We start from the raw sequence: 24783 nt of genomic DNA, 5'->3' as shown, positions 1-24783 counted from the left end.
TCAATGTCTTTTTAAAGAAGATTTAGGAGCTTAATTAGTGAGGAAAAATAAATAGTAGCTAGAAGTAGGCTAGCGGTCATCTGATGAGGGCACACACGTCTAGTTTGACGTTTAAATCTGTTTCACCTGGGATTTTTCTTGAGCTAAGGGTGAATGGAGTTGAATCTTGACGGGGCTATGTGCGTGCTTAAGTGTGTGTGTGGCTGGTGTGTGGTACGCATATTTATCTCCAACATATTTTGCTTTAAGATGCACTTCCTGAAGGGTTCAGTCAAGAGTTTGAAGAACAACAGCCTAGAAGTAGGCCCAGATTCCAGTGCCCACAAGCACAGGCTGCTCTGTCTCCTTCGTTGCAGACAAAAACCAGGAAACAGGAAGAAGACCCTAAAATTAAGGTAATTTAAGAATTGAATATTTAGCTGGGTATGGTGGCACACGCCTTTAATCCCAGCACTCGGGAGGCAGGTAGATCGCTGGGAGTTCGAGGCCAGCCTGGTCTACAAAGTGAGTCCAGGACAGCCAAGGCTACACAGAGAAACCCTATCTCAAAAAAAAAAAAAAAGAATTGTATAGTTAGTTGGGCACAGTAGCACACACCTGTAATCCCAGCACTTGGGGAAGCAGAGGCAGACAGATCTCTGTGAGTTCGAGGCCAACCTGGTCTACAAAACAAGTCTAGGATAGCCAATGCTACACAGAGAAACCCTGTTTCAAAAAACAAACTAACAAAAGAATCAAATATTTAGGGTTCTGGCTCTGTGGTTAAGAGGACTTGCTGCTCTTTTAAAGCACCTGAGTTTTGTGCCCAGCAACTGTATCAGGCAGTTCACAACTACCTGTCACTCCAGCTCCAGAGAATTTGATAGCCACCACAGGCACCAATACACATGTGGCATACACATTAAAAAAAAAAAATTGGGGATTGGTGACACATAACCTATAATTCTGTCATTTGTAAGGCAGAGGCAGGAGGGTTACTAGGGTAAGGCTGGCTTAGCTAAATAATAAGTCACTGTCTCAACAAAGAGAGAGAGAGTGTCTTAGTTAGGGTTTTATTGCTGTGAAGAGACAACACCATGACCACACCAATTCTTATAAGGGAAAACATTTAGTTAGAGCTGGCTTACAGGTCCGTGGGTTTCGGCCACTATTGTTCAGTGCCTGAGGTTGGTTGAGTCCACAGATGTGGGTCCAGGTGTGTTTCAAGGTTAATGAGCCTGTATGGGTTAATTCTTATTAAGCCTCTGCTTTAGGCACGTCTGATAACGTCGTATTGGTTGAAGCAAGTCACGTGGCCCAGCCCAAAGTCTGCGTAAGAGCAGTGCAGGGTGACATAAATGCTGGGGTACTGGGGGGTTCATTCTTTAGGACATTTCTCTTAGCTACTCTGTATGTCATCAAATGTGGTCAGCAACACTCGTTCTCAAGGATGCTATTTTCTTTTTTGCTGTTTTTGTTTTGGGGGTTGTTTGTTTGTTTCTCTGTGTAGCTTTGGCTGTCCTGAAACTCACTCTGTACACCAGGCTAGCCTTGAACTCCTAGAGATCCACCTGCCTCTGCCTCTCAGGTACTGGGACTAAAGGCCTGCGCCAGCACTGCTCAGCTTTCAAGGATGCTACTTCGATGCTTTTTCCTATAAAGCGATACACGTACAGCATAAACATAAAGGCAGACACACTTTTATCATTTACTGATTTGATCTTTGGTGGGGACTGGCTAAGTATCCCAGGTGACCTAACCTCATAATCCTCCTGCCCCAGCCGCCATGGCGCTGGGATCATAAGAAGTGAGTGATCATAGTCTGTGGCTGTTGTAAATGTAGACTGCTTTAAAAATGCTTGGTTTGTTTGCCTTTGCTACATGTCAAATAACGTGACTTTGTCAGTTTTTAACGTCTGTCTTATAGTAGGAAGAACTAATCAAAGTAGAGCTTAATAGTTTGAATTTTTTTTTCTAACTTAGTATTTCAGATACTGTTTTCTCTTTTTAGCCAAAAAAGGAAGAAAAAACTATGGAAGTAAATATGAAAGAATGGATTCTGAGATATGCAGAGCAACAACATGAAGAAGAAAAAAGTGAAGGTTCTAAAAGCTTAGAGGATGAAGAAAAGTTTGACCCTGTGAGTAGACCTCTGCATCAGGCCCCAGCATCCTGGGTGTTACCAGGCACAATGTTTAGCCTTATTTATTCTTTGTTTTTCTCACCTGTGAACTGGAGAGAAGTGACTGTTATGTGCAGTTCGTATGTTAAATTCTTTGAGTAGTAGAAGAAATCCCAAGCATATTCTCATATAGAGGAAGCCAGCAGCTGTGAAGGAAAGACAGGTCTCTTAAGGCAACGCAAAGATGTGAGGCTGAATGTGTTAGCTTTCCACCACTGACAGAAGAGCGAAGGGGTCACCTTTAAACTGCTAACAAACTGCTAGAAATGTCTACCTTGGCTTCCGGCTTCAGAAGGATTATTTGGCTGCATTATCTGGGCCTGTAGTAAGACAGGTAATGCAGGTGATGTCAGTGTTGGGTAGGAGAGCTGCTCATCTGGTGGACAGAAAGCAGACTCTGGAGTCTCAGTGTCCCCTTTAATGGCGCACCCCTGCTTATGGGATGCCCACCAGGCCCCATCTCCTACAGCTTTAATGGCGCACCCCTGCTTATGGGATGCCCACCAGGCCCCATCTCCTACAGCTTTAATGGCGCACCCCTGCTTATGGGATGCCCACCAGGCCCCATCTCCTACAGCTTTAAGGGTGCACCCCTGCTTATGGGATGCCCACCAGGCCCCATCTCCTACAGCTTTAAGGGTGCACCCCTGCTTATGGGATGCCCACCAGGCCCCATCTCCTACAGCTTTAAGGGTGCACCCCTGCTTATGGGATGCCCACCAGGCCCCATCTCCTACAGCTTTAAGGGTGCACCTCTGCTAATGGGATGCCCACCAGGCCCCATCTCCTACAGCTTTAAGGGTGCACCTCTGCTTATGGGATGCCCACCAGGCCCCATCTCCTACAGCTTTAATGGCACACCCCTGCTTATGGGATGCCCACCAGGCCCCATCTCCTACAGCTTTAAGGGTGCACCCCTGCTAATGGGATGCCCACCAGGCCCCATCTCCTACAGTTTAAGGGTGCACCCCTGCTTATGGGATGCCCACCAGGCCCCATCTCCTACAGCTCTACTGCCAGAGGCTAGTGATGAAGCCTTTAGCATAGGGGCCTTTGAGACACATTTAAGATCCAAAACATTAACAGTGAAGAAGTCAAGTTACAAGAAGAAAATGCAAGAGACAGAGAAGTGTCTGTAATTATATGAAGAACTTTTTAAAGGTGGATGCCTCACAAAAATATTGTGAGTGGCCAATAAGCATGTTAAAATATTCAATGTTACTAGTCATGAAAATAGAAAACTATAATGAAATTCCACTATATGTTGCCTGAAACTTAAAGATGAGTAATACCAAGATTAAGGGAGAGTGTAATGGGGTATACAGACCCTTCATCATAAAGTTAAACACACATTTACTGTCACTAAAATTCTCTCTCAGGGGGAAGGGAAAACAGCACCTACTCACTCCTTCTTAGTTTGCTTTCTATTACTGGGATAAACTCCACAACCAAAAACAGCATGGAGAGGAAAGGGCTTATTCCAACAGTCCCTCCCTGAAGGGAAGGGAAGGCAGGACCTGAAGTGGGGAGCTCCGCTTACGGGGTTACTCCTCGTGGCTTGTTCTTACACAACTCTAGACCACCTGGCCATGGGTGGCACTGCCTGCCTGCATCAATCATTAATCCAAAAAAAAAAAAGCCTTGCAGACTTACATAGAGGCGCTGATGGGATTATTTTCTCAGCTGAGGTCCCTCTTGCCACATGATGCTACCTTGAGGTGGGATGACCGAAAACTAACCAAAGCAGGTCTCAGGAAAGACAAGTCTCAGTTCTGCCACAGTACACCTGGGGGGTTGCACGGGCAGTGAGTTTATTAGGTGTACTCACAGAGCAGGAGTCGGGAGTATAGAGAGAACATGGGTGACCCTGAAACAGCCATGCTGAAATGGATGGCGGTTCCCACGTGTCTGAGCAGATACAGGCCCCTCCCTCTTCCTCCCCAGCCTACCTACTCTAGTGTATCCATAAACCTGGAGACCACCGGAAAGTTGAACAGTATTGCATGCCAACAGCTGGGAGGAGAGCCTGGAATGCCACTGCCAGGTCCAGTGACCCAGCAATTGTATATATAGATATTGACTGAAGAAAAATGAGAACTTTGTATGTAATTATTATTCGTCACTTTATTCACAGTTGCCAAATTCTGCACGCAGCCCTGCCGGTCCTAGGTAAATGGATAGAGAAATTGTGGTAGGAGTTAGAAAGTAGCACATGTTATATGATGGATCCATTTCCATAAAAGAAAAATATTGACACACATTTGTACAAGAGCTACACAACACCTTTTATTAACGTTTAGAACTAGAGTGGTAGGGAGACTAGGCACTTCCTTTTTTATAGCCTGTACAGAGAGAGTCTCAGTTGTGGGCCTGTATTAGAATTACGCATATATACCTTTATGTAGGGCAGTGTAAATTCAGAGAAGAGAGTCTTCTGATTGCAACATTGGCTGAGAACTTTAAAGAAGTGAAATTTAGGGCTGGAGAGACGGCTCAGAGGTTAAGAGCACTGTCTACTCTTCCAGAGGTCCTGGATTCAATTCCCTGCAACCACATGGTGGCTCACAACCATCTATAATGTGATCTGGTGCCCTCTTCTGGCGTTCAGGTGTACATGCAGGCAGAACACTGTATACATAATAAATAGAGTCTTAAAAAAAAACTTAAAAAAAAAGAAGTGAAATTTAAAGAATACAAGAGCTGAGATGAGCAAAGAACATTAGGATTGTGGTTCGGAGTAAGAATAACGTGAGCACAGGTATCGAGGTTTAACTGTGCAAGGCGCCTCGGGTGTTACAAATACATGGGCACGTGTAGAGATAAAAGCTGTGGCGATGTCACCATTGCACTCACAGCAGCAGCCGGTGCCTCCTCTCCATACGCTGCTCGCTTCTACTCTGATGCCCTTTACTAACTAAGGAGTTGAACTCTTCCCTGGAGCTTTTGCTCATTAGAAGTTACAGCCTGTGTTTTCTGAGTTTTCCTCCACCCTTTTATGTCTCTTGCATTTGTTTCACTTCTCTCTGAAAAGTTCTAGAAGTAGATTTGCCAGGTCTAAGAAACATAGGTTTTGGCACGATGTAGTGGTCACAGATAAAACTGTTCTTAGACTTTTTATTTTCTCTTTATCATTTTACTTGGGAAAGAATCAAAGGTACGCGAACCTTGCAGCCAAACTTCTGGATGCAAAGGAGCAAGCAGCTACCTTTAAACAAGAGAAAAACAAGCAAGGCCAAAAAGAGACCCAAGAGAAAATAAGAAAATTTCAAAGAGGTAAGCACTTCCAATGTTTACTTCTAGAAACTTCCTGGGTTTTATTTTTTTCAAGACAGGGTTTCTCTGTGTAGCTTTGGCTGTCCTAGACTCACTTTGTAGACCAGGCTGGCTTTGAACTCACAGCGATCCACCTGCCTCTGCTTCCCTGAGTGCTGGGATTAAAGGCATCCATCACCACCACCCAGTGACATGCTGTTTTTAAACTATATTTGCAAAATAAAAAATATAAGGAGCAAATAGATAAAACTAGATGTTTTTTCTTGGTAGAAATGGAAACTTTAGAAAACCATCCGGTATTCAACCCAGCCATAAAGATTTCACATCAACAAAATGAAAGGAAAAAGCCGCCTCCAGCCACAGACAGTGAAAGTGCTTTAAACTTTAATTTGTTTGAAAAATCTGCAGCTGCTGCTGAAGAAGAGAAAGGTAAAATTAGAGGTGCATGACTGTTGCTTTGCATTTTGACAGTGAAATTATTCTTTCATGGGTTTTTATTTTTAGACTAATAATTCTGATGGCTCACTTGTGTAGCATCTTATCATCACAGAGATGTCATCCCAGCTCTTGCCGGTTCACTCTCCAGACCTAAACTTTAACTGTCAACACTGCCTCAAATCACATGTGTGTGGGTTTGTGCAAACGAGTGCCAAGGAAGCCAAAAGAGGGTGTCGGATGCCCTAGAGCCGCAGTAGAAGCAGTTGGGTGCTGGGGACGAAAGTCAGGTCCTCGGCAAGAGCAATGTATGCCCATAGCCACAGTCATCTATCTCCTCAGTCCCTGAGAAAACGGTATCATTTTTATCAGATTGGTCTTCGGACATGTCTGTGAGGGGTTCTCTTCATTGGTTATTGATGTAGAAGGTTCCAGCCCACTGGGAGGGCACCACTCTCTGCCAGGTGGCCAGTGGCGATGCAAGAAAGCTAGCTAAGTGAGCCAGGTGAGCTAGCAAGCCACATTCTCCAGGGTTTCTGCTGTGTTACCTTGGCTGGTAGTGAATTCCTGCCGGGGCTTCTCTAAGTGATGGACTGTGACCTGGGAACTGTAAGCCAAATAACCTTCCTTCCACAAAGTTGTCTTTAGTCAGTGCTATTTAACAACAGAAAGCAAGCTAGGACATTGTCTTTCTGGAAAATATGAGTGAGAGCTTATAGAAATGCAAGTTCTGTGTTTTAACTCTTTTATTTGTTGCTTCTGTTCTTTTAATCTTGGGGATCAGACTCAGGGTCCTGCACATGCAGTAGGCGTGCTGTAATGGAGCCGTGTCCCCAGCTCCTCCAGTGAGAACCTTCAGCGACATCAGTAACAAGCCCAAAGCCTTTGATGGCATTTGAGAGCTTCGAATTCTGATTCACTTATATCTTTCCACTCTGTTTCCCAGGATTCTGGCCACACTTGCTGTGTGACAGACAGGCCCTTTGCTTAGCTTGCTACCCCACGTGCCAAGGTCCAACTCCAACAATACTGTTCCTTTGCCTCCATAAGTCCTCCACGACCCCAAGATCTGGGTGCTCGTGCATCTCTGTGTGCTGCTGTACATGCTAGTCAAGTTCTCTGCATGTTCATCAGATTGTATCCTATGTCCCTCCTATAGTAAACGGCAGGCTTTTCACAGTTATCCATTTGTTCAGTAATATTTATTGAATCATGGTTGTGTAAAAAAAGGAGTTACATGAACAAAATAGCCCAGTCTCTCTTATTTGTGTAGTCTTTATGGAATATAAGCACAGATAGTTTTAAATCATGATATGTGCTTTCAGAGAATACAGGCTTTTCATATGAAGAGAGTAGGGCTGGAGAGATGGCTCAGCAGTTACAAGCACATACTGCTCTTCCAGAGGATCTGAGTTCAGTTCACAGCACCAACTTTTGGTGGCTTGAAACAACCCATAACTCAGGACCCAGGGGGTCTGACACCCTCCTGCGGGCATCTGTCCTCATGTGCACACACACACACAGACATGACTTAAAGTATAGTAGTAATAATAGTAATGATCAGGATGCTAGAGCAGAGAGATCTAATTTGAGCTGGGGCCGCCTTGCTGGTAATATTAGTTCTGAGGATAATCTGATAGCCTGACAAGTAGTCAGGTATCAGCCTGGTGGCGAGTTGGTGGGAAGACCCTCCAAAGAAGAGAGCTAGTAAGTTAAAAGTCTTAGGGAATAGCGAGTGTGTAGCATCACTAGTCAGCAGATTTTCTGTAATTGAGATGTGCTGTATCTGTGGCATTTGATGTGGCCGCTATTAACAGGACATGACTATTGAGCGCTTAAGATGCGACTCGTATAGCCAGTGTGATCACCACATGAGGAAGGGAAGGCATAGGATAGGTGGGCCACAAAGGCCCTTTAGGGCACCTATCAAGAATGAGTTCTTAACTTTAGATGAACCAGGGAGCCACTGCAGCGGGTGTTGACAGTGATGGCTGTGTTAAGTAGAGAAATGGTATCCAAGATATTTTTTCCAGTAACTACATGGAGGACATCCTACCATATTTTGTCATTCAGTGCATGTGACCATGCATAAGGTCCTGGAGGTCAGCTAGTGTGGTGGCACACACCTCCGCTCCCAACACTTGGGAAGAAGACAAGGAGGATGAGGAGTTGAAGATCATCCTTGGCTACAAAGCAAGTTGCAGGTCTTCCTGGGCCATGGGAGACCCTGTCTCAAAACTGACAGCAGCAACAACAAAAGATTCGGGATGCCCTGTGGTCCAGTTTATGAAGAGGATTGCATCATCTAGAGAAGACCAGCCCTCTGTCTGGTCCTTCCTCACCTGCTCTCCTCAGAAATGCTGTTCCCAAAAGGGGAGCAAGTTGACTGCTCCACAGAGAGTTCATATTGCTGTTACCACTGTTAAAGAACAAGTCTTTGCCTTCCATTTAAGGTAAAAAGAAAGAACCCCATGATGTAAGAAACTTTGACTACACTGCTCGAAGCTGGACTGGAAAATCTCCCAAACAATTTCTTATCGATTGGGTCAGGAAGAATCTTCCCAAGAGTCCAAATCCTTCCTTTGAGAAAGTTCCAGTAGGTAGATACTGGAAATGTAGGTATGTTTCTCTGGCTAACTGAATGAACTTTTAGAAAAAATGTGAAATTAAAAACCTTTCTATTTCTTGTAAAGTATATAAACATTTCTAGATGTCGGGCTTCCTGGTTCATGCTTGTAACCCCTGCACCTAGGAGGCTGAGGCAGGGGTTTCAGGCCAGCCTGGGCTACAGAGTGAGTTCAAAACTAGCTTGGCCTGTAGAGTGAGACCCTATCTCAAAAGCTAAACACAAAGCAAGTAGGCACTTACGAGACTCAGTCCCTCATTCCCAGTTCATGTTGCTTATGAGTCACTGTCTGACGCAGTCCCCTCCATGGGAATACTCAAGTAACCCATGTAGGTTTAGGTTTGATGTTAATGATTTACTCACTTTTTTGTTTGACCTTATCAGTTCTTTAAAGGTCTTATTGTTATTTTTATGCTTCTTTTTAGGGTAAAGGTTGTCAGATCTGAAGATGATGTGCTGGTTGTGTGTCCTACAATCTTAACAGAGGACGGCATGCAAGCTCAGCACCTGGGAGCTACATTAGCCCTTTACCGTCTAGTGAAAGGGCAGGTGAGCCCCTTCAGGCCTCGATGCTTCAGACGTCACTGTGAAGTGATGGCAAAGCACGCTGAGCATCCCTGATGCAAACCCCACAGTCTGAAAGGCTCTGAAAGCCAAGTCCTTCTCAGCCCAGACATGATGCCACAGTAGAAGATTCTGCACCAAGAGATTTGATTTTCTAAATGAAATTATTAAGAGTATTGCATGAAATTACTTTCAGGCCCTCTATGGACAGTGTATCTAAAGCAAACAGAATGTGTTCAAACAAGGTCTAGCTCTAGTGTGTATGTGCCAGTGTCCCTAAGTCTAAAATCCAAAACTTGTAGTTTCAAGTATTTTGGATAACAGATGCCCATTCTACAATAAAACTGTCCCATAAAACTCAAATTTTCAACCTTAAAATATAAATAAGTGGTTTCATGTGTTCAGTTTTTATGTTATATTAATTATGTGCGTAGAACTTAAAGAAAAAGTAGTGCTGACGGAAGAAGCTCTTTACATTACAGATGGCCAGCATCCCTTTTTATATTAAGTGTGTCTCCTAGTCAGTGTCTATTGCTGTAAAGAGGCTCCATGGCCATGGCAACACTTGTTTTGTAAAAAAGACATTTAGTTGGGGCTTCCTCACAGTTTCAGAGGCTTAGTTTATGTTGGACAAGGTGTTGGGGCAGGAGCTGACAGCTTTACATCTTGATCTGCAGGCTGCAGGCAGAGAGGGAGAGAGAGAGAGAGGAGAGAGGAGAGAGAGAGAGACACACACACACGGAAGCACTAGACCTGGTGTGGGCTGTGAAAGTTCAAAGCCCACTCCCATAATACACTTCATCCAACAAGGCCACACTCTTAATGAGGCCACAACTCCTAATCCTTCAAAATAGTTCCACTCACTGGGCACCAAGCATTCAAACATAGGATCCTATGGGGCTGTTGTCATTCAAACCACCACTGAGTAAGTAGGAGTCCAAACAGTTATTCTTTCCCAACCTCTGCCAAAGTTCATATTGTCTTATTTCTCTCATTTTGTAACTTTAAAAATATCATAAGCTATACGTGATTGATAAAAATGACCATTGATGTCACAGAGATAATTGTAGTTTCTTTCATAACAGGGAAGTAGGATAACTGAAGGTTCCATTTAAAATGCTTGGACTAAGCTGGGCGTGGCGCACACCTTTAATCCCAACACTCGGGAGACAGAGGCAGGTGGATCGCTGTGAGTTCGAGGCCAGCCTGGTCTACAAAGTGAGTCTAGGACAGCCAAAGCTACACAGAGAAACCCTGTCTCAAAAACCAAAAAAGAAAAAGAGAAAAAAAAGAAAAGAAAAAATAACAATAAAAATAAAGAAAAATAAAATGCTTGGACTTACAGCACTATACCACTGCCAGATGTCACAGGCAGCTTTGTGTTTCCAAATGCTGTATGACTCATCTATGTATTACATAGCACCCCTGCGGGAATTCTTAATAAACAATCATTCCATAGTTGGCCATGCTCTATTCGGGTACTCTGTTAGCTAATTTTAAGTGCAGAGACGGAAATCAGAGATGTTAACTTATCCTCACATAGTCACATAGCCATTAAGTCGAGAAAGCTGACTGTGAATCGATAGCCTATGCATGAATCACTTATATTAATGACTTTAAAGTTTTAGGATAAAGCTGCATTTTAAGATACAGTCACCTACCGTAAGTCCTCACTTACTGAATTTTGGTACCTAGTCATCACAGTAAAACTTAGCTGCTGTTTTCCTTTTCAGTCTGTTCATCAGTTACTCCCTCCCACGTACCGAGATGTTTGGGTGGAGTGGAGTGATGAAGAAAAGAAAAAAGAAGAACTGAATAAAATGGAAACCAATAAGCCACGTGATCTTTTCATTGCTAAGCTTCTGAGTAAGTTGAAGCAGCAGCAGCAGCAGCAGCTACAGCAGCAGCATTCTGAAAATAAAAAAGAGAGCTCTGAAGATCCTGAGGAATCTTGGGAAAACTTAGTTTCAGATGAGGATCTTTCTGCTCTTTCCTTGGAGCCATCAAGCGCAGAAGACCTGGAGCCTGTCAGGAGCCTCTTCAGGAGGCTGCAAGGCACACCCAAGTATCAGAAGCTGCTGAAGGAAAGACAGCAGCTGCCTGTGTTCAAACACCGGGATTCAATTGTGGAAACCCTTAAAAGGCACCGGGTCGTGGTCGTGGCGGGTGAAACAGGGAGTGGCAAAAGCACTCAAGTGCCACACTTCCTATTGGAAGATTTGCTTCTGAATGAGTGTGGAGCACGGAAATGTAACATAGTCTGCACCCAGCCCCGAAGAATCTCAGCTGTGAGTTTAGCCACCAGGGTGTGTGATGAACTGGGCTGTGAAAACGGACCTGGAGGAAGGGTAAGGCTTGTTCTCCCCTCCACGCTTCGAGGAGCAGTCCGGCTCTGCTTTGCTCTTGGGAACCTACACAGTATACTAGTCCTCACAATTGAATACTCAGATGTGTTGCATACTTACCATTCAAAGGCTAGGGACAACTCAGAGTTACTTCAGTATGCCATATGCCTTATTGTTTCTCTAAGTCTTTTCTGTGGAATGTGTCCTTAAGAGGTTTCGTTCTTTTCAGTGATCAGAAAAAGAAAGCAAGTAGATAAACATATTTGATTATTCCCAAAGAAACAAGCAAACAAACAAAAACAAACTGATGGGCTAAAGAGATGGCTTAGAAGGTAGAGGTTATTATGCACAGGCCTGATGACCTTAGTTGAATCCGGACCCTACAGGATGGCAGAAGAGAACCAACAGTCATCCTCCTGTCTCCACATGTGCACCATAGTTTGCATGAGCCTACACTCATGAACGCTAAATAAAATTTAAAATTATAAACAAATCTTATAGCTTCTTACAATTGGAAACCATAGAAGTACACTTTTTTTTACTTTTTGATGCAAGATTTTATACTATAGCCCAAGACAGCTTGGAACTCACTGTGTAATCCAGGCTCGCCTTAAACTCAAAGTGGTCCTCCTGCCTCAGCCTCCCAAGTGCTAGGACTGCAGGTGTGAGCCACCACATCCTGCAAAGAATAGACTCTTGATAGTCTTGATGCCTGGACTATTGCACCACATGGCACCCATGCTGCACGCTCTGTAGCTTGGTTGCAAGCTCACCTGTGAGAGCTTTTATGGCCACTGTGTTTGTTCTTCCCGCAGAATTCTTTGTGCGGCTACCAGATTCGGATGGAATCTCGAGCCAGTGAATCTACCAGGCTACTGTATTGCACAACAGGAGTTTTGCTGAGGAAACTTCAGGAAGATGGTCTTCTGACTGATGTGTCTCATGTCATTGTAGATGAGGTGAGTAGGTTTATAATTGCGTCCAGATCAATTCTAAGCCTATTGTATTAAACAGATGATGCAGGTGACACTAGCTAACACTTTGCTTACCATCCACCCATCTAATGATTTAGTTGCATCTAGCAAATGTCTTATGTTAATGCATTTGCTTAGTGAGTGTTGTATCCTATTTGCTGTGTGCTTGATGCCGTTCAAAGGACCACACAGACACAAGCACATGTCCATCTTGCTCGTCCGGCAGCACAGTGGGATAGATGTTTTTACTGTACAGTGGAAGAAGCTGCGGTACACGGAGGTTACTAGTGTAGCTGGAGGCCCAGACCCAGGTGCCCTCACACTGTTTTCCTCGCTGTCGGTACCCAGCCCCCACACTGACATGTTCCAGGACTGCCTGTCTGACTCTTACAGATGGCAAGAAATCAGCAGCATGCATTTTTTTCTCCAAATATTCTTCTGTGCAAATCAAATTTGAGTGCACACTTGAGTTATGCCTCATTTGTTAGGACAATTTCAGATGACTCCCAGCCTACTCAAGTAAACTAATTTGCTAGTATTTTATTTTTCCAAGAAGAGCTATATAGCAGTTTCTCTTTCATAAAGTATTGTTAAATCTTTCTAGCAAGGCAGGGTAGCTGACACCTGAAAATCTCAGTGCTTGGTTGGCCGAGACAGGAGGATTGCCTCAAGTTCCTAGCCAGCATGGAACAGTGTGAAACTATCTCACCATGCAAAGAAAAGAGGAGTCGGATGTACTAATATAAAATGAAGCAGTAAACGTTTTGTCATCCGCTGGGGTGTTTTGAGACAGGGTCGTGCTGTGTAGCACAGGCTGCCTCCTCCCATCAGCCTTCCCATCTCTGCCTCCCATGTGCTGAGATTACAGGCAGGAGATTACGCCACACTGGCTCACTCACTGACTTGGAGTTGACAGATTACTCTATAGGCTGCTTTCCACTTTTTTGGTTAGGAAATGTTGGAAAAATAAAAATTGCATTCTCACAATCCAGTAAAGAAAGAATTTCATCACTTAATTCATGCTTTTTTCTGGCTGCATTCCATATGTCTATTTAGTTTACGATTCTTTTATGTCACTAGTGTATAAAACCATGATTTTTAAATGGGTTTACAGCACAATATAATTTGAATGTCTTCAATATATTTAACCATTTTCTTGTTGTTAGACAAATTTAGGTGAAGAGTTTTTTATCTAATTAATGTTCTGGTACTAAATAGATGATCGAAATTAATTTTCATTTGAAGGACCCTTTTTTCTTGTGGGGTGGAAGGTATTGTATATACTTGTGTGTGTGTGTGTGTGTGTGTGTGTGTGTGTTCACAAGACAGAAGGTGATGTATATATTGTAAAAGAATTCTTGCAGAGGCTCTGTGTTCAGTTCCCAGCACCTGCGTGGCCTCTGTGGGCAACTGCACTTACATGCACATACCCCAACACATACACATGATTCAAAATAAAATCTGGGATTGGAGGGATGCCTCAGAAGTTGAGAGCACTTGCTGCTCTTCCAGAGGACCCAGGTTCATTTCTAAGCATCCACGTGCCAGATCATATCTGTAACTCCTGTTCCAAGGGATCTGATACCCTCTTCTGGCCTCTGTATAAACATAAAATAAAACTAAATCTCTAAAAAGTAAAAATTTTACATTAAAAAGAAAAAGTCTCAGTGAAATTCATCAGCAAGGCCCCTTTCAGGACACTTCCTCTTCTGGCTGTGTTACTAGGAACTGTGTGCTTTGCTAGAGTTTACAGTTGGTGTGGGATCTAAGTAATTTTCATAGCTACCTATGCTCATATTTCTATTTTCCGGCCACCAGTAAGAGGTGTGCTTAATTAATGCTACACATTTATTATTTCTATCATATGATCCTGACTGCAGTTCATTTTCATCTTTCTGATGTTTTCAAATCACTACGATCCACTGGATCTCTTTCCTGACCTTCAGACGTAAATCTCTAGCTGCCTACCAGACAGTTTCACCCTTGGGAACTTGAGTTTCCAAAGCTCAGGATGCCCTTCCCTGCTGTTCCTCATAACTCGCCCCACCCCTCTATCCTCAGCCCCAGTGAGGGAACCCCACCATCGCTAGCCAACCACCAAAGTAAAAGCATCTGACATTTTTGTTCTCCTTTAAATCCACTCACTTTCCCCCACATCCAGTGGACTTACTTTTTGTCAGCAGTATTTCTAGTTACTACAACATCTCATGAACTAAATTCCTGCTGTCGTTCTCTGCATTGTAGCCAGAGTTGCTTTTTTTCTGTGTGCCACTGTCTACACTGCCCAGCCTGGCCTTACTCAGAGTGTCCCCGCCTCAGCTTCTAGAGTGCTGATAGTGAAGGTGTGTGATGTCATGAGCAGCCAGCTCCAGGTACCTTGTTGTGGCTCTTGGTTTTTGAGTTACAGATAAGACGTAGAGCGCATGATCCGCTTTAAGATGATGTAGTCAGCAGGCAGAGGCTCATTGGACTGCGGTCTCACTCCTTAGTGGTGCTGTCTTGGTTTGCATGGCTACCCCTAGGCCCCGCTCTAGCTTGCTCTCTTGCATGTCTCCCATCAGGGCTCAAGTCACTGTTGTGATTTGGTTCCTCAGCTATATTATGAACTGTTTTATGACTCTGGGTTTTTAATCTTGTGTGGTGGGGTGGGTGTTGAGGCACACATGCCTGTCGCCTGCGAGGCCAGAAGAGGGCATCAGATCCCTGGGGTTGGGTTACACGTGGGTGCTGGAGTGTAAGAGCAGCCAGGAGTCTAGAGCACTGGGGGGCTGTTTCCCTCGCCCCTTGTTTATTTGGAGTTCTAGAAATTGAACTCAGGGCTTGATGCCTTCGTTGTGGCTTGATGTATGGATCTTTCCCTTGATCTAACTCCTTTTCCTTCCCTTTCTCATCCTGTTTTTCTTCCTCTGCGCCACCACTCAAATTCATCCATCAGCTCTCAGCATCACTGGCAAGCTCTCTTACAGTATATACAATACCTTCTGTCTCGATTGCGTTTTAAGTCTCAGCATACGCCACAAGCAAGGCTCTTACTGTCTATTAGGCTTTGTTCTCTGCGTGTTTCATTGTGTCCTTTGATTGTCACACAACTCCATGAAAGTTTCATTATTTTTATGAAAAAATAAGTAGACCCACAGATATTTATATAACTTCCCAAAACTCATACTGTAAGTGGTGAAGCCAAGAGATGAACCCAAGAATTGGTCCCCAGGCATGAGTGCGTAGGCACTATTATCCGCCTTCCAAGCCGACTGTGAAAGTTCCTTTTTATTTTGATGTACTTCCTCTTCGTGTGCTGCTGTAACCTGTTACAAGTTAGGACAGATGTGTAAGAGCACAGAAAGTTAGAGCATCCTCCTTACATCATCCGTGCTTTGTAGTAAGTTTACAGTCACTCTTTAAGTGCATGAGTCAGAAGGGCAGTAAATCCTTTTGGACAGTGATAAAAACCTGGTCAGATCCCTGCTGCTCAGCTCAGGTTTCTACTTAGTGATGAACCATCTGTCTTCTGTAATGCTGATAACATGCCTGTGTGTGCGTAGCACAGAGTCAGGAGTCACGCGTGCTTCCAAATGCTATCTGGGAGGTAGCCTGATCCTGTCACCCACGTCTGAGTGGTTCTACTGTAGAGTCCTGCTGCTGTCGTTAAACATATGCTAATTCTTTCCATTGGCTTCAGGGTTAGGGAATAAGTATAGTTCCAATTCTGAAGACGAGCCTGACTTGAAACATCCAGCTTACTCACCCCACATGACGTGACTATCGCATATTAACTTTTAGTAGATTTAAGCATCAGATCATTTATTCCCAGGCCCCAGATGTGACTGATCATGTTGCCTTTCCGTTAGGTCCATGAGAGAAGTGTCCAGTCCGATTTCCTGCTCGTTATCTTGAAGGAAATTTTGCAGAAGCGTTCTGACCTACACTTGATTCTGATGAGCGCCACCGTGGACAGCGACAAGTTCTCCACATACTTCACACACTGTCCTATTCTCAGAATCTCGGGAAGAAGTTACCCTGTTGAGGTAGGTGGTCTGTAGTGTGTGTGTGTGTGTGTGTGTGTGTGTGTGTGTCTGTGTGTGTGTGTCTGTGTGTGTGTCTGTGTGTGTATCTGTGTGTGTATCTGTGTGTGTCTGTCTGAGTCTGTGTGTATGTCTCTGTGTGTGTGTGTCTGTCTGTCTGTGTGTGTGTCTGTGTCTGTATGTATACACAGAAACCATTCAGACCAGTTTGCCTTTACAACAGACCTTCTGTATTGGTACGTTCTTCAGTCCCAGTCACACTGACAGAAAGCTTTTCCTCACCTCCTAACTTAGTTTGGTGACATTCGAAGGACGATGCCCCTGGTGTCCTTCATTCACTGGCATTTGCTGAGGTGACTGTGAGCCCACGGCTGCATGTGCCTCATCCACAGGTTTTTCATCTGGAAGACATTGTAGAAGAAACAGGCTTTGTTCTGGAGAGAGACTCGGAGTATTGTCAGAAGTTCCTGGAGGAGGAGGAAGAAATCACCATTAATGTTACAAGTAAAGCTGGGGGAGTAAAAAAGTATCAGGTAAGCGGCATGGTGGCGCATGCCTTTGATCCCAGCACTCGGGAGGCAAGGGCAGGTGAGGAGAGGGCAAGGGAGTTGTGAGAATGGGCACATTTTAAAGGCTATTTTTAATCTTGTTTCAAAGACTTTAGTCCTTAACTTGTGCTGTTTTAATTGTCTTTTGTACTCATTGGCCCACTAGCTATATGTAGAATCAAGAACAGCGTCAGCATCATCGGCTTCCTGGAGTGCCGCCTTTCTAGTGCTGTTTCTCTGTTGTGCCTCAGGAGGGTAGCGCTGTCCTAAAGCTGGACCTTCGCTCTTGGCGTTTTGGCAGCCTGCGTCTTGGGAGGCGCCTACGTTAGATCTGTAATAAAGCTGTTCCAGGCAAATTGTTTTCTAGGGAGCAAGCGAGAATTACTGCAGAAGCCCCAACCTCTTAGCAACGGTGCCAGATCCAGTCTCTCCACTCCATCCATGTCACTTGATTTGTACTATGTGCATGAATCCAAACCATTGGAAACACAAAATTGATCTATCTTTAAATTAAGCAGATAAGCCAAGACAGTATAATCTACAGGGATTTCTCTAAAACCTCAAAGATAAAAGTTAAAAGCTGAAAAAGGCTTTGAAGTGTGTTTTACACAAGATGAGACCTCGTTTGTTACTCGAGGTGGTCGTATAAAGGAGTGAACAGGTGTAAACCACATTCCAGCTGTTTCAGACTCTTTGGCCTGAATGCCTTTTAACTGCCCAGAAAAATGCATGTCTGAGCATAGTATGTTTTTCTACAATTACTCCTCTGTGAGCATGGGAAGATAAATAGGTTTTTGCTTTCATAAATTAAAGTCTGGGAGAGTGATAAAATTTCATGATGCTTTCTTCAGTGTCTACCATTAAATAGGGTATGGGGCTACAGACTTGCAGCCCCAGCTCCTCGGAATGTGGTCTGTGAGTCTCTGAGGTGACCTCAGCAAGCACCTGTCTCAAGCATAATCAATTACCTGATTGTACTTCTGTATTTTAGCGGTAATGGCAACAATAAGAACTTAATTTAAACTGGTAAAGATAGCACCCTGTTTCCTTGTTTGTGTTATGAAAATACAGTTTGTTTTTGGTCTTTGGTTTGTGTTGTTTCCTGTTTGCAGCTGTGGGAGTGAGCCAGGCCTCATCCATGCTAAGCAAAGCCTCTCCCACTGAGCTACAGCTATAGCCCAAAAATACTTTTTTTTTCCAGCTTTCTCTGGTTGGGGTTTCTTTCAGGAATACATCCCAGTTCAGACTGGAGCAAGTACTGAGTTAAACCCATTGTACCAGAAGTACAGCAGTCGGACTCAGCATGCTGTCCTCTACATGAACCCTCACAAAGTCAACCTGGATCTCATTGTGGAGCTTCTTGTGTATTTAGGTATCTTTCTGTTTGTTTTGACAAAATACTTCTGCCAGCTGGAGCCAGTTAAGTAATATTTTACATGTTGTTTTCTATATTATTTTGAATATTTTATATTTTAAATTTTCAGACAAAAGCCCTCAGTTCAGAAATATTGAAGGAGCAGTATTGATCTTTTTACCTGGCCTTGCTCATATTCAACAGTTGTATGATCTCCTATCAAACGACAGAAGATTTTATTCTGAGCGGTAACTACAAATCTTCATTATATCCTTTGTAATTGTAAAACAGAAGATCTGATACATTAAAACTCTGGCCTTTCAGGCTTTTCAACTTCAGTGGAAAGTGTCCATGGTAGGGCTGGCTAGATGGTCCAGTAGTTAAAAGCACTTACTGCTCTCCCAGAGGATCCAGGTTTGGTTCCCAGCGCCTGTCTGGCAACTTATAACTGTCAGCAACTCTAGTTTCAGGGCTCCACACCGTTTTCTGGCCTCCAGACTCTGCATGCTCACTGTGCACAGGGGAAGCACCCGAACACATTTTTTTTTTAATCTCTACAATTGTTTGTTTTTACCTAGTACTGTATTTGTTGGTTTTTTGCTTTTAACCGGAGCCAAGAATCCTGTGGTTAATTACAGTAACTCCTGACCCACTGGGTCTTCTAACCGCCACCAAGGTTTTGCAGCTTAGCAGCCGTGTCGGTTTAAGTGGCCACTTCTGTTCTGCTGTAGCTTATTACTCTTGTCCTGGTGACCATATTATCAGAACTTTTAAAACATTTTAACCTCATTATTTCACATAAAAAGCTTACCCATCCCTAATCAACAGTCCAAAATTCAGAATCTGGAACAAACCAGGCATTTCAGAAGAGGGACACTCAACCTGTTGTTGCTCATTAAATTTAACCCCCTCTGGCAGGTGTATTATGGGGTCTTATTAGACTAGTCTGTGAAATTCTATTTGTTTAAGTTTTTTCAAAATCAAATATTAAAAGTTGCTTTCTATATGCAAATAAATTTTGTTATTCTTTGCAGTGTCTTCTAAAGACAAACTCTAGCTAAGAACTATGATTTTAACTTTCAGATTTGAAGTTATAGCTCTGCATTCTGTTCTTTCAACTCAAGATCAAGCAGCAGCATTCACACTTCCCCCTCCAGGAATCAGGAAGGTAAATCGGGATGCAAATACATGCGGCCTGAGAATCTTCCAGGGACTGAGTCAGTGCTGGATGCATGAGCATCTGCAAGTGCTCTCTGCAGCTCAGCACAATCACAGTGAGCCTAAAGTTAAGTGTGGAGCATCCGGGGCTAGAGAGATGGCCAGTAGTGGTTAAGAGTCTATGACCACAATTTGGCCCTCACCGCCCACCCTGGCCGCTCACCGCTACCTGGAACTCCAGCCCAGGGACCCTCGAAGCCCCTAGGCTTCCTGGGCATCTTTACTCACATCATATGCACACAGACACACACATATGAAAGAAAATCTTTTAAAAATAGTTTTTAATTCAGACATTTCAATATTTATATTATGTACTAATAAGACTTTTGAGGAGAGTGGTAGTTGGGAAATATAGTACATATATTGTTTCTTTTTGGTTTCTTGAGACAAGGTTTCTCTGTGTCGGCTTGGCTGTCCTAGACTCACTTTGTAGACCAGGCTGGCCTCGAACTCACAGTGATTCATCAGCCTGCCTCTGCCTACAAAGTGCTGGGATTAAAGGCGTGGCCACCACGCCTGGCATTATATATCGTTCCTTAAAAGGACAAAAGACTACTTTTCCCCCATTAATCAGGCATGGTAGCTCATGCCTTTAATCCCAACACTCAAAGGAAGAGGCAGGTGGATCTCTGAGTTTAAGGCTAGCCTAGTCTACATAGTGAGTTCCAGGACAGCCAGAGCAATATAGAGGGGTCCTATCTCAGAAGGAGAGAAGACAGGCAAGCAAGCATCATGAAGGAGATTGAATGTCAAGAGCTATTTAAGTCATGGGAGGAGGGGCTGGAGAAATGGCTAAGTGGTTAAGAAGCCTGGCTGTTCTTCCAGAGGTCTTAAGTTCAATTCCCAGCGACCACATGGTAGCTCACAGCCATCTGTAATGGAATCTAATTCCCTCTTCTGGTATGCATGAAAAGCAGAGCTCTAAATTACATAAAGTAAATAAATAAGTCTTTAAAAAAGAAAAAAAAAGCAGTGCACATGTTCTAACATTGAGCAATGTCCCCAGCCCCAGCTTTTAATTCCTGATTATAGTTTACAGGCCTTAGTTTACGGGCATAATTGGTTCCCTCTGGCCATGGTTCTGAATGGAGAGATTCTTACAAAAATTTCTCGGGATTTGAACCTTATTAAAAACAGTAGTTAGGTTGTGAGACACTTTGAGAAGTGGGGAGCTTCCTCACCGAAGCACTTCACTCTTTTTTTTTATTAGTTTGATGGTTTCTAATGATGCTCCGAGAACGCCAGGGATCCTGAGCTGTGCTCTGATCGCTAACATCTGCTTCCCTGTAATGAAGATTTTTGAAGAGTTCACCATAACAAAAGAACCTCAGCAATGCCAAAGTCCATGGTCACATAGGTTCCAGGAACCTCGCTGCCCTGGGAGCAGCAGTCAGTACTGAGTCACAGTTAAGATGAAGCTTCTGGGACGTGACCGAGACTTCCTGTTGTTTCACTTCCAGGGAGTCAAGAGCATCAAAGTGCACAAGGTTACACTGTTTAACCATCACTGCTTAAGAATGTTAAAGCTAGACCTAAAAATCCATGTTTCTGTACCTCCTAATTTCCAGCTGAGGTACTGAGACCAGGAGTAAAGTGACTTACTGAACCAGGAAGTGAAGGGCCCTGACAACCACCCGTTCTTCTCAGTAATGTCTTTTCCCCTCCTGACTGGTTGTATAGGGTCCTATTGAGCTGTGTGCATTCTCTGACCCAGTTCCCAGATCTGCTGTCAGTTTTTAGATGACAGACTAGCCTGAGGGGAGTGGTGCTCTTCTCGTAATAGAAATCTGTGCCATGGGCTGGAGAGATGGCTCAGCAGCTAAGACACACATTGCTGTTGTGGATCCAAGGTCACGTCCCAGGAGCCACAGCGAGGCTCACAGCCTGCAGCTCCGGCCTAAGAGGGGGCAGTGTTAGCCTGCTCTGGCACTGACACCTGGGTGAGCATCCTCAGTCACGCGTGCACGCGCGCGCGCGCGCACACACACACACACACACACACACACACACACACACACACACTCTTAAGAACTCTAATAACCTCATTAAAATAAGTTGATGAAACCATAAAGCAAATTAAAATTATGCAAGCTAAATTTTGGAACTAAATTTGAAAGTGGCTTTCTTTTGGTCCCTCCCTCCACTACTCTCTTAAAATTCACTTTATTTTTTGAATGTATTTATTTATTCACTTTACATCCCTCCTCACCTCCCAGCCCCACCCTCCCTCCCTCTCCCACACCCCCTTCCTTGTTCCTCAGAAGAGGGGAGCCCTCCTTCCCTTCCCTCCCCACTTTCCTCATCAAGTTGTATCAGGACTGAGTTTGTCCTCTTCCCCTGTGACCTGGCAAGGCAGTCCTGCCAGGGAGAAGTAATGAAAAAGATGGCAAGAGAGTCCATGTCAGAGAGAGCCCCCACTGCCCTTAGTAGGGGAGCCGCATTAATCCTGAACTGGCTGTCAGCTGCGTCTGTGCAGGGGGCCTAGGTCCAGTCCGTACATGGTCCTTGGTTGGTGCTTCAGTCTCTGCAGGCCTCTCTGAGCCCAGGTCAGCTGGCTCTGCTGGTCTTCTTGGGAAGCTCCTGTCACCTTCAGGTCCTTTTCTCCTTACCCCCACTTTTCCACAAGGCTCCCTACACATCACCCAATGTTTGGCTCTGAATCTCAGCATCTGTTTTGAGGCACTGCTTGGTGGAGCCTCTCAGAGGACAACTCTGCTTGACTTATGTCTACAAGCATAGCAGAGCATTGTTTATAAAGTCAGGGGCTGTTTCTCTCCCATGGGGTGGGTCTTGGGTTGGGTCAGACATTGATTGGATCTTCTCTCAGTCTCAGCTATGTCTGCTCTGTATTTATCCCTACACATCTTGTAGGTGGGTGAATTTTGGGTCAAAGTTTTTGTGGATGGAGTGGTGTTCCCCTCCCTCTATTAGGAGACTTGTCTAATTAGGAGCTTTGTCTAAGGGCTGTCTGTCTTCAGTCTCTATGGCCCCTGCTACTAGGAGCCTCTGCTAGAAGCCCTCTCATGTCCCCCTGGGAGCCACCTATGACTTAGCTCTCCAGAAACTTTCAGGGTACAGTGTCAAGAGCTGCCAAAGTACTTTAGCTTCTTTTTTATTTGCAGATTGTTTTAGCAACAAATATTGCAGAAACAGGAATCACTATTCCTGATGTTGTGTTTGTCATTGACACTGGAAGAACAAAGGAAAATAAGTAAGTTTAACTTCCTCATAGTGAAATTTTTTGACACTGAGTTTTTTGGAGAAATTACAGAATCATGTTATGAAAATCCAGGTCACAATTCTGCCCAAAGCAAAAAGCCTTGGCAAAATATAGGTAAATTTAAAATATCTGAGAATACATTTCAGAATTTTATACCTTGGATTTTACTAAAAAATGACAGTGTACCACCACTTAAAAGTGCTCTCTGGGGCTGGAGAGATGGCTCAGTGGCTAAGAGCACTGTCTGCTCCTTCCAAAGGACCCAGGTTCAATTCCTAGCACCCACATGGCAGCTCACAACTATCTGTACCTCCAGTTCCAAGGGATTTGACACCCATATACCACTGCACCTAAAATTTAAATATTTTTTAAATCTATTTTAAAAAGTGCTATCTGGGCAGAATTTCACAACATAAGTGTTTGTATACTTTCTTGCTTATCAAATAAATTGTCTAACACACCTGTTATTTATGGAGTTATGATAGAAATGGACTTTGGAGAACTGTACTTAAATCTTGGATTTGGGCAAAACAGCCGTCCTAGTCATCAGGCCCTCGTGTGCTAATTGAGAAAACCAAATGTCATAATTGCAAATGCCTCAGTAATAACCAGAACATAACAGATGCCTTAACTGAACTTTCTACAGAATGGGTTTACTGTCTGCCTTAGTGTGTGTGCTACATGAACATTAGAGACACCTGTAGCTAATTGTAGTCTATATACAATCCCCGATATCAGAGAACTACTACAGTATTCTGATGATGATATCATAGAAAATCGGCTCTAAAACAAATGCTTGTATCTTCAGAGGAAACATTTTCTGGGCTTGGGTGTGCCTCGTGAGTGGTGCTTTTTAATCTGCACAGCCTTGTCAGTATGAGCTAAAACAAAAAAGGTATTTTGGGCAGATTAGTTTGAGGAAACATGAGTTAAGCATCTTTTCTTTTGTAGCAAATGATATTCATTTGGTGAATAAGCACTTCACTAAAATATTTAGTCAGGAAATGTGACTTTAGAAGTGTTTGTCGGGGCTGGCAAGATGGCTTAGCAGTTAAAAGCACTGTCTGTTCTTCCAGAGGTCCTGAGTTCAGTTCCCAGCAACTACACGGTGGCTTACAACCATCTATAATGTGATCTGATGCCCTCTTCTGGCATGTAGATGCATATGAAGATAGAGAAATCATATGCATAAAATAAATAAACAAATCCTTAAAAGAAAGAAATGTTTGTCAGCTACAAGTGGTAGTGCACAACTTTAATCCCAGGAGGAAAGAGCAGGTGGATTTCTGTGAGTTCAAGGCCAGCCAGGACTTCATAGAGAGACCCTGCCTCAAGCTCCCCACCCAGCCCCCACAAAGAAATGTTTGTTTGCAACAGTAATGAGTTCAGTGTTCCCAGCTTTTTCTGGTTTTTCAGGAATCAGTTATCCACATATTGTCTCCCGAAACCTGTTTTAGGTACCACGAAAGCAGTCAGATGAGCTCCTTGGTGGAGACCTTTGTCAGTAAAGCTAGTGCCCTGCAGCGCCAGGGGAGAGCCGGGCGGGTCCGAGGGGGCTTCTGCTTCCGGCTGTACACCAGAGAAAGGTAGGCATGGCACTGGGCATTTACGGCACATGCATCAGTCCTCCCCAGCATTACTGATGATGTATTACTGTTTTTAGATTTGACGGTTTTCTGGATTATTCTGTACCTGAAATCCTGCGCGTGCCTCTGGAGGAGCTGTGTCTTCACATTATGGTAATCCCAAGGGACAGCACACGAGGTTTCTGTTCCTTAGTCTTTATTAGGAAAAGTCTGACAACCTCAGTGCTTCTAACCTTCATTAGCTTTATATTTTCAAGTATTGTATGTTGACTTTTATTTTCCTTTGGCAGTAGTAGAATACAAACTTTACTGAATTGTTTAGTCAGGTATTATGAGTTAACTGCCAGCTGCAAAGCTCTGTGCCTTGAGTTGGATATCGATCCTGAGTGGTATAGGTGGTACTGACACCCTCGTCACCTAGGGCAGCAGTCCCATGGGGCAGTATGGCCTGCCAGGG

General features: G+C 43.9%; 1 protein-coding gene across 1 annotated transcript in view; it reads left to right on the top strand.

Moving 5' to 3' along the window:
- Window positions 1-24783, top strand: part of Dhx29 (DExH-box helicase 29) — a 46842-nt gene that overhangs the window by 12553 nt on the left and 9506 nt on the right. Inside the window, exons 5-20 of the mRNA XM_051172406.1 lie at window positions 250-395; window positions 1991-2119; window positions 5308-5434; window positions 5705-5863; window positions 8323-8488; window positions 8921-9044; window positions 10793-11407; window positions 12220-12363; window positions 16227-16403; window positions 16793-16933; window positions 18176-18320; window positions 18433-18550; window positions 19386-19470; window positions 22643-22731; window positions 24198-24326; window positions 24404-24479. Of these exons, the coding sequence (XP_051028363.1) occupies window positions 250-395; window positions 1991-2119; window positions 5308-5434; window positions 5705-5863; window positions 8323-8488; window positions 8921-9044; window positions 10793-11407; window positions 12220-12363; window positions 16227-16403; window positions 16793-16933; window positions 18176-18320; window positions 18433-18550; window positions 19386-19470; window positions 22643-22731; window positions 24198-24326; window positions 24404-24479 (2570 nt within the window). The remainder of the gene's footprint in view (window positions 1-249; window positions 396-1990; window positions 2120-5307; window positions 5435-5704; window positions 5864-8322; window positions 8489-8920; window positions 9045-10792; window positions 11408-12219; window positions 12364-16226; window positions 16404-16792; window positions 16934-18175; window positions 18321-18432; window positions 18551-19385; window positions 19471-22642; window positions 22732-24197; window positions 24327-24403; window positions 24480-24783) is intronic.

The sequence above is a fragment of the Acomys russatus genome, chromosome 30 (genome assembly GCF_903995435.1).
Source record: "Acomys russatus chromosome 30, mAcoRus1.1, whole genome shotgun sequence".
Taxonomy (NCBI): domain Eukaryota; kingdom Metazoa; phylum Chordata; class Mammalia; order Rodentia; family Muridae; genus Acomys; species Acomys russatus.
Note: the sequence above shows the minus strand (reverse complement) of the source record. Positions and strands in the feature narration are given on the sequence as shown.